At 42.5% G+C, this 9,831-nt stretch overlaps 1 protein-coding gene across 1 annotated transcript in view; it reads right to left on the minus strand.

The window, feature by feature from the left end:
- The window catches only part of LOC103506201, a 14,230-nt gene extending 4,400 nt beyond the window's left edge, over positions 1-9,830 (minus strand). The window contains exons 1-10 of the mRNA XM_026821318.1: positions 9,046-9,830; positions 8,264-8,817; positions 6,600-6,915; positions 5,701-5,884; positions 5,246-5,433; positions 4,468-4,879; positions 4,086-4,229; positions 3,072-3,298; positions 1,413-1,709; positions 1,032-1,172 (exon numbers count right to left, since the gene is read on the minus strand). Coding sequence (XP_026677119.1) covers positions 1,032-1,172; positions 1,413-1,709; positions 3,072-3,298; positions 4,086-4,229; positions 4,468-4,879; positions 5,246-5,433; positions 5,701-5,884; positions 6,600-6,915; positions 8,264-8,817; positions 9,046-9,798 — 3,216 coding nt within the window. The 5' untranslated portion in view covers positions 9,799-9,830. The remainder of the gene's footprint in view (positions 1-1,031; positions 1,173-1,412; positions 1,710-3,071; positions 3,299-4,085; positions 4,230-4,467; positions 4,880-5,245; positions 5,434-5,700; positions 5,885-6,599; positions 6,916-8,263; positions 8,818-9,045) is intronic.
- Between the last annotated feature and the right edge of the window lies 1 nt (position 9,831).

A 9,831-nucleotide genomic window follows, 5' to 3' on the forward strand; every position in this document is an offset into this window, starting at 1 on the left:
TACCACAAAAAAAAAAAAAAAAAAAAAAAAAACCAAACGCAATGATTTGTGAATGGGCCAAGTCTAGGTTCAAATCTCTCAGTCATCGCATACTCAAATAATGATGAAATTCATTCAAAAATTTCGGCAGTTAATACAGGGACTCGTGTAAAAAAACTGACGAAACACCTATTTAAAAAAAAAAAAAAAAAATCTTATACAAAGGGAAAAAATCTTATAATATCTTTATTTACAAAAGTAGGTACAAACATAATTATTATTACACTACTACAGATCATAACTTCATTTATTTTAAATGAAAAATAAAAAGTATTTACAATTTTTACAGCAAAAAGTTAAACTTAAGAATCCCAGCCAGCCTCGTTAGCTTGGCAGGTAGCGCGCCTGCCTTGTAAGTGCTAGGCCGCGGGATCGATTCCCGCCCGGGGTGGATTTCTGCTATCCTGTCTTCCTTCTCTCTTCGATTTCGGGACGATAAGACCTTAGTTAAAATTTCCTTTATCAAGTCATGATTGGAAATGTCCCTCAATCTTAAAAATAAAAATCATCCTTTTTTTTATTTTAACAGGTTTGTTTGACAGAGGGAACTGTAACTGTTAAGGTCTTCTCGTCCCGAAATCGAAGAGGGAAGAAGACAGGATAGGAGAAAGCCAGCCGTTCCGAGAACGAACATTATCCACTTAGGATAAAGTCCGCCCCGGGCGGGAATCGAACCCGCGGCCTGCTTACAAGGCAGACGCGTTACCAACCAAGCTAACTAGGCTTAAAAATTATCACCTAAAGGGGCAGTACTGAAAAAAAAAAAAAAAAAAAAAATGGACCGAGAATTTTCCTTTACCTTTTTAAGGTTCCCAAAAAAAAAAAAAAAAAAAAATTGGACCGATACTTTCTCATTACCTTGTATAGGTTCCCTATACGTAAGGGTAATAGAAAGTAAAAAACATTTGGCAGTTTATCAACATGGTTTTTAGGTATAAACAATCCATTATGACGTATTCGTCTTCTAATCAGAAGGTCCGGGGTTCTATTCACACCGTGCGTTCAAATTCTTCGTATGCCTCTATCTGTTTGGGAGTCAGGGAAGGTTTGGTTTTAGCCAGCGCCGACAACCACTGAGCGTGCGATATTTCCAAGTTATCGAACCCATTGTCCAACAGGGATTGTAAAGCCGCCTGGAATAGGGAGAGAGAAAAAATCTGATGTGAGCATCACACGACATTCTATAACATTACGGAACTAAAAAAAAGGTCCTGGAAATTTTTTGGCCGAAACGGAAACATTGTCCCTCAGCGAGATTGTTTATAGTCCCTCAGCCAATAAAAATTGTAATAAATAAATAAATATTTACCTATTTATTACTTTTTTCTCTTTATTTAAAATACTATTCCCTGAAACTCAATCACACTACTCACCTCCCTGTACAAATTACACAGATCAGCACCCGAATACAAGTCCGTAGCCCGCGCCAAATACTCGAAATCCACATCCTCCCGCATTCTGGCTCGTGTCGAGACTTTCTCCAGAATATCTCGTCGTTCTATCTCATCAGGGGGTGGAACATAGATGAGCTTGTCCAGACGGCCCGGCCTCACCAGGGCCGAGTCTAACAGGTGTGGCCGGTTAGTGGCCGCTATGACTAGGACACTGCCTCCACTACCACCCTGTAATACAGACGTGTTTATTATCTTTAGTCCAACAGGTGTGGCCGGTTAGTGGCCGCTATGACTAGGACACTGCCTCCACTACCACCCTGTAATACAGACGTGTTTATTATCTTTAGTCTAACAGGTGTGGCCGGTTAGTAGCCGCTATGACTAGGACACTGCCTCCACTACCACCCTGTAATACAGACGTGTTTATTATCTTTAGTCTAACAGGTGTGGCCGGTTAGTAATTCCCGCCCGGGGCGGATTTTATCCTGAACGGATAATGGTCGTTCTCGGAACGGCTGGCTTTCTCCCATCCTGTCTTCCTTCTCTCTACGATTTCGGGACGATAAGTCCTTCGCAGTCACAGATCTCCGTATCGAACTTCTTTTGAAATAAAGGAACTTGAAAATTTTCATTGAGTTTTGAGCCCCTTTTTTTCGAGGGCCGAGAGCCCCAACTAGGACTCTTTTAGTATTTTTTAAGACACTAACTACCTACCATTTTTTTTTTTTTTTTTTTTTTTTTTTTTGTTTACCTATGTAGTTTAATTTACAATTGTTTATTCTCGTTTTTTTACAGATGCACTAGTAGGAAACAGAAGTGAAGTATCGTGCAAGGATGTACAGCAAAGTGTTCTGTCTGTTTTCCTTAACGAAATGGACGGGGTAGGAGTCAAACCAGATGTTGGGGTAAGTAGACATTAGTCCAGCCTCTCTGTGGCTCAACAGTTGGGAGCACGGGATTCGAATTTCAGAGGAAATTTTCTGTCCTAACAGAGAAAGACTTGAAGTAAGCGTTTCCGAGGTACAAAAAAAAAAAGAAAAAAAAAATACTACTACTCATTTATTTCGATTGCAAATATTTCAACATTTTCAACTTGTTACTTTCTGGTGTTCTCGTGTTGACCCAGCACCTAAATGGGAATTATTGTGCCTCTTATCGCCCATCTGATGAGGAATATACTACTGGATGGGCATGCTACGACACAGGCCACAAGCGTCTAACGTAGAAGTTGTTTCATTGCTACGAAATAAAAATGACGGGACGGTGAAACACTTTTTTCAAATCACCGTTTTTTTTTTTCAATATTACAGGGTGGTAGTGGAGGCAGTGTCCTAGTCACAGTGGCCACTAACCGGCCACACCTGTTAGACTAAAGATAATAAACACGTCTGTATTACAGGGTGGTAGTGGAGGCAGTGTCCTAGTCATAGAAGAACGACCATTATCCGTTCAGGATAAAATTTGCCCCGGGCGGGAATTGCACCCACGGCGTAGGGCTACCAACTAAGCTAACTAGGCTGGCACATGGGGGGATTCTGTGGGTAAACACCATGGAATATGCTTTGGCACTCAGTTCAAGTTGAAAATTCACATTTCCATGGTCGAATTTAAAAAAAAAGTCACATAATAAAATGCGGCTATAGTGGGAAAAAAAATCCACTCACCTATTTCATCAATAAACAAGATGGCGGGCGCAGCGAGGCGCGCTCGGTGGAAGAGCTGAGTGACATTCTGTTCCGCCTCGCCCACATACGGAGAGTATAGTTGCGCAGCGGACGCGGCTAAGACTCGGTACACTGAGTGCGCAGCTAGGGTGCGCACCAAAGAGGTTTTTGCGCACCCGGGCGGACCATACAGGAGAATACCTGAGGGAAGAGAGATATAAACCACATAGGGAGAATATAGTTGCGCGCTGCGCAGCGGACGCGGCTAGGACTCGGTACAGAGTGCGCAGCTAGGGAGCGCACCAGAGAAGTTTTGGCGCACCCGGGCGGACCATATAGGAGAATACCTGAGGGAATAGATATAATTTTAAAAAAAAAACTGGACTCGTGTACAGTTATCTACCAAATCCGCAGTACATCATCGTATTTTCCTTTACAAATCTTCAGAAAATAACTTTTGTGTCACACTGTACGAGTAACGAAAGGTGCCTTCTGATTGGTTCGAACTTCAAACTGTTCAAAGGTTTTCGTAGCAGCCACTTTTGTTTGTTTGGTTGTTTTTTTTTTTTTTTTTTTTTTTTTGAGTTTAAGACAACGTAATAGACATTTTTAGTGAGGATGACAAAATTACTATCAGTGGAGATGCCTATTTCACTTACCTTATAGGCTTGGGGATGGCCAGCCGTTCAAATTCCCGGGCATACTTGAAGGGCCAATCGACAGTTTCTCCATCAGGGCCCGAACCCCCTTCAGGCCCCCCCAGTTCGGGACAAAGGGCCCCTTCTTCTTCTCCTTCCCAATCTCTTCTTTCCTCTCTCTTCCTTCCCCTTATTTCTTTGGACCCTCTCGTTCCAATCCAATTCCTCCTTCTCCTCCATTTCTCTGGGCTCTCCTTCCCTCAATTCGATTCCTTCTTCTCCTCCTCCTCTCTGCAGATTCTCCCCGCAATTCCTTCTTCTTCTCTCTGCACATTCTCGCTCAATTCAACCTTCCTCATTCAGTTTCGTGAAAGAAGCCTCGGTTTCGCGTCCCTGGGGAGCAGTAGGAAGGTCGATCACTCCCAAACCGCCCGCCTTGAGACAGCTGGGCCGATAGTGACTGAGCGAGGAGCGAACGTGCCTTAGGAGGGAGTCTGAAAAGAGTAACACGATTGATTTTTTTTAAAAAAAGATGAGTGTTCCACTGCCGTTTTTATTTAGTAGCAATGAAACAACTGCAGAGCTAGGGCCCCGTTTCATGTATTCAATGAGATATTAATATATTATGCGGGACAGATTGACTTCGGAACTTTTTCAATATCAACAATACTTCTATTTTCAAAAGTTCCCCCACAAAAAAAAAGTAAGTAGGTATACTACGTATGTACTTACCAGCAGTACAGCCCCTATGTTTGGCAAAGTACATCAGTACAGCGTTGCAAACTCGCACCAAATCCACGGGCATGTACGAATGACTCAGCGGCAACACTGTTTCAATCACCCTTCGCTTCAAAGCGTCACTTAAACTGCGCTGCGCAGACTGATTCTGCGCAGATTCTATCCGGGTTCCCTGAGTCGATTCCAACTGATTCTCTTGGGTCGATTTCATCTGTTTTTCTCGAGTCGATTCCAACTGGTTTTGAGGCGATTCCAAATTTTCTCGAGTCGATTCTAACTGATTTTGAGTCGATTTAAACTGGTTTTCTTGAGTCGATTCCAACTGGCTATCCTTTAAACAGCCCAACTGGTTTTCTAAAATCGTTCGTCTCATTTCAACCCCGGGAGCGGTCAAATAGAGCTGCACCTGTATAACAGATTTTTTTTTTTTTTTCTTATTAATCATTTTGATCACTTATAATTTTTTTTTTCAACACTATTTTGTATTTTCTAATTTCATATTAATCGATGTTATACTGTTATACACTAACATCATATTGAACTGTATACACATAATTATATAATATCTCTAGTAGTGCGGTCAAACTTTCTTGACTTGGCGGGGCGGAGCGCTGCCGCGCTCCTTAATATGCCGGTTGGGTGAGAATCCTGCCATGAAAGCCTTAAAAAAAAAACTGTAAAAATACCTCAGTTAGGTTGCGGGGGTTTAAAGAGACTTTTCAGCCCTCTTCCAGCAAGAAAAATAAGAACTACTTATTATTATCTTTATTACCTGAGTTTTCAACCGGTTTCCAATCTGGTGCGCATGCGTACTAGTGAATACGAATAGGAGAGAACCGGTTCCGGGATCGTACGTGTCCAGCAGATGTGTGAGTTGAAGAGAGAGACGAGTAATGTGCGAGAGAGACGGAGACGAGGGCACGAGTTCGTGGATTTGCTCGAAGAGCATGATACAAAGGCCTGGACGAGACAGGGTTAATTTTACCATGAGCCATTAAGGGTTAAATAATTATTATCATCTATTATTATTTTGGAGAGGTTGGATGGAGGGAACTGAAACTGCCAAGCTTTTATCGTCCCAAAAGCGAAGAGAGAAGGAAGACAGGATAGGAAAAAGCCAGCCATTCCGAGAACGAACCTTATCCCTTCAGGATAAAATCCGCCCCGGGCGGGAATTGAACCCGCGGCCTAGCGCTTACAAAGCATAAAAGCCTCGTTTGCACGCACCTTTATTTTCCTTAGCCAAGCCGCGCGCCATGTCAAACTTGGCGGCCAGCCCCTCCTCAGCCGCCCCTGGACTAGGCGCCGAGAACTCGTTGCCATGGATACACACTAGGGGTACTGCGCATGCGCGTGCCAAAGTCTTCACCAGGAAGGTTTTACCACTCCCACTGGGCCCAATGAGCAGAATCTGAAATCATATGGAATACAGGTATTGGTTTAATTCTCAAGGATGATTATAACACCTAAAGAAGTCAAAGAAATCAGTCCTAAAAGAACCCTGGCCTTCGTAAGAGGTTTAGGGCTCTTCTAGAAAAAATAAAGGGAATGTCACAAAAGATCTAACCAGGTCGCAGTGACAAAGGGCGTACGTTCAAGCCGATGTCCCTAATTATACCAATACTTGGGAAACCAGGGAGTAGACCAGCTTAGTCTAGCTGGGGGACTTTAAACTGGGAGGATACCAGACCGAAATTTCCCTTGCTAAAGAAATAGCAAAGGCGAAAGCCCCAGCCTGGTTAGCTTGGTTGGTAGCGCGTCTGCCTTGCAAAGTGCTAAGCTGCGGGTTCGATTTCCGCCCGAGGCGGATTTTATCCTCAAGGGATATTGTTCGTTTTTCGATTTCGGAACGATAAGATCCTAGCAGTTACCTTTCTCTTCTTGGCCTTTCCCCGTGTTCTTACAATTCCCTCTATCAAAAAAAAAAAAAGTTCCTAAAAAAAGGTTGCGATTTTTTTTTTTTAATTTTCATTTATAACCAAGCAAGGTCTTCTTCTGTTCTAAACTTTTGTCATATTACGTTATTAAACCCATACATAAACGAGATCTTGTTTAGACCGCTGCAGTAAAGGGACTTTTCAATCCTTTTCGAGCAGGACAAACAAGGTATATTCTATTCACCTTACCTTATTAGCGGACGCCGCAGCCAGCTTCTTGTCCTTTCCACCACAGCGCTGTCTACACTCAATCAGCCTCCTCATTCTCCTCCATGTATCATTATACAGGGTATACTCGTCCACACATCCCACGTCCTTGTGAAACCGGATGAGCTGTTTATAATAGCCCACACTGTAGACGTGTTCGATACACAGTTTGGTTTTGTGTGATACCATCAGGGGGAGAGGTGCGTTTGAGCCATCCTGTAATTGCGTTCGGTCTTGGGAACCTTTTTTAAAGGAATCCTGTAATTGCGTTTGGTCTTGGGAACCTTTTGTAAAGACACCCTGTAATTGCATTCGGTCTTGGGAACCTTTTCCAAGGTTTGGAATATTCTCTGATGCCATTAGATTTTGGCAATTCGGTTCAAACTTGGGGCTATTTGGATATTGATTTGTTACCTTCTGGCATGTTTTTGGTTTGTCCTGTTGACTTGGTGTAAGGTTTAAACCACTTGGCTTAACTGGATCGACATTTTGATAAGCATTTGCTTTAGTCGGTATAAGTGGAGTGCTCTGAGAAGTTGGTGTAAGTTTTAACCCACTTTGCTTAACTAGATCGTTGTCATTTTGGTCATTACTTTTTCCTCGGAGTGGCGTGGTTTGGTGAGTTCGGTTTCTTGGCGTGGTTTGACAAGTTGTTGTACCTAAACCATTCGGAAGGAGAAAATGAAAGAAGAAATCAAAAATTACCTCATAAATAACAATGAAATTTAAATCAAAAGATATAGTTCAGAAGAAAGAAGAAATACAATAATAATTTTAATGTTCCCAAAAAGTACTGCATGTACTTAGTGGAACAAGAGAAGTTTATTGTAAAAGAGAAAGTTATTACCTGATAAATCTATTATTATTATTACTAGTGGTTGACCCGTCCTTTGTACGAGACCACCACACCTAAGCAACATACAGATAAATCTACAATTTCATTTAAACCTATAGATTACCACAAGCTGAAGCTCTGCTTATACGGAAGGGTATACCATTTATAAGAAAAATGTATGTTCCGAGTTTTTTTGTCGATCAAAAATAAATGGAAACTTGTTAAATTAAAAAAATTAAATTACCTCTGTAAATCCCTCAGTGCTAGACTGAAGGACGATGTACTCAAGTGGGTTGCTGCCCACCGCTGAAGAGAGACTGTTTCCACCGTTTCGCACCGCTTCGTCACTGTTTCGCACCGTTTGAGAGGGACTGTTTTCGTTTCGCACCGCTTGAGAAAGATTGCTCTCGTGTACGCTGTTTCGGCTCTCGGTTTTGTCTGTCATTAATAATATGTTTAAACTAATAATAATAATAATTAAACCCATAAATAAACGAGATCTTGTTTAGACCGCTGCAGTAAAGGGACTTTTCAATCCTATTCGAGCAGGATAAACAAGGTATATTCTATTCACCTTACCTTATTAGCGGACGCCGCAGCCAGCTTCTTGTCCTTTCCACCACAGCGCTGTCTACACTCAATCAGCCTCCTCATTCTCCTCCATGTATCATTATACAGGGTATACTCGTCCACACACCCCACGTCCTTGTGAAACCGGATGAGCTGTTTATAATAGTCCACACTGTAGACGTGTTCGATACACAGTTTGGTTTTGTGTGATACCATCAGGGGGAGAGGTGCGTTTGAGCCATCCTGTAATTGCGTTCGGTCTTGGGAACCTTTTGTAAAGACATCCTGTAATTGCATTCGGTCTTGGGAACCTTTTCCAAGGTTTGGAATATTCTCTGATGCCATTAGATTTTGGCAATTCGGTTCAAAGTTGGGGCTATTTGGATATTCAATATTTGCTACCTTTTGGCATGTGTTTGGTTTGTCCTGTTGACTTGGTGTAAGGTTTGAACCACTTGGCTTAACTGGATCGACATTTTGATTAGCATTTGCTTTAGTCCGTATAAGTGGAGTGCTCTGAGAAGTTGGTGTAAGTTTTAACCCACTTTGCTTAACTAGATCGTTGTCATTTGGGTCATTACTTTTTCCTCGGAGTGGCGTGGTTTGGTGAGTTCGGTTTCTTGGCGTGGTTTGACAAGTTGTTGTACCTAAACCATTCGGCTTAATTTGGTTTAGTGGCGTTTGGACACTTGGTTTGAGTTTCACTGGTGTTGCATCGTGGATGACAATGGAATGAATGTTCTCCAGATGAACATTAATGAAACAGGGCGAGGTAAATGTGTACATGGTTAGAATCTGAAACAAAGAGATTACTTTATTATTTGAGAGAGAGAGGGAGAGAGAGAGAGAGAGAGAGAGAGAGAGAGAGAGAGAGAGAGAGAGAGAGAGAGAGAGAGAGCGAGTTTTACATCCATACCTATCGCAGAACGGAAAAATCTGGTTGGAAAATAGACCCGACAGGCGGATCTGATCAGGTGTACCCGTCAGGTCTACTTGCTAGTGAGTGGCTGGCACCAGACTCACCTGTTTCACAAGTCGATTAAACTCCTCATTGGTACCACGATAGAACTGGTTCACCACTACACTCACACTGACTCGCTTACAATGCATCGCTTCATCTGGTAACTCAATGACCGAGTCTAAATCCAAGAGGGAGCCTAAGAACAACTCTCCAAACACATTGGGTTTGAAGTTAAAGTCTTGAGACGGCTTTGGTGGTTTGGTTCCTCTTCTGTTTGATGATTCCAATCCAGCATTGCTTTCAGCACCTTTGCTAGAAAGTTCGAATTTCTTTGCAAAATCCCTGCCCACCCCTTCGTTTTGCCATTCAATATTGAGATTTTCTTCGTCCTTCTGATTCTTTTCAAATTCTCTGCCCAGGTCTTCATTTCTGAGATCTTCTTCATGGAGACCCTCTTCTTCGTTAAGATTTTCGGTATTACAATCTTTTTCGTTCACTGTCGATTCCGAAGAGACAATTTCCTTTATTTCCTTTCTTGATTCTGAAAAGACATTTTCCTCTCTTGATTTAGCAGCATTTTCCGCTACAGGCCGCAGCTGCTCTAAACAAACCACATCCGCGTTCACATAACAATAGGCTTCATGAAGGCCGGCCGTTTTCACGACTTGGCAGACCGCACGGTCCGCGGCACACGGCACGAGAACGGTTTGAAACGGTCGAAACCGTTGTACTTGGCTTGACAGGATGAGTTTCTGAAGGTTTTTTGCGTTAGGCGAACGGCCGTTCGGAGTGTCTTTGATTATTTTGAGCAACATTTTGTCGGGGGCTTTTGGAAGACTTCGATGAGT

Source organism: Diaphorina citri, unplaced genomic scaffold, assembly GCF_000475195.1.
Source record: "Diaphorina citri unplaced genomic scaffold, Diaci psyllid genome assembly version 1.1 scaffold222, whole genome shotgun sequence".
NCBI lineage: Eukaryota > Metazoa > Arthropoda > Insecta > Hemiptera > Psyllidae > Diaphorina > Diaphorina citri.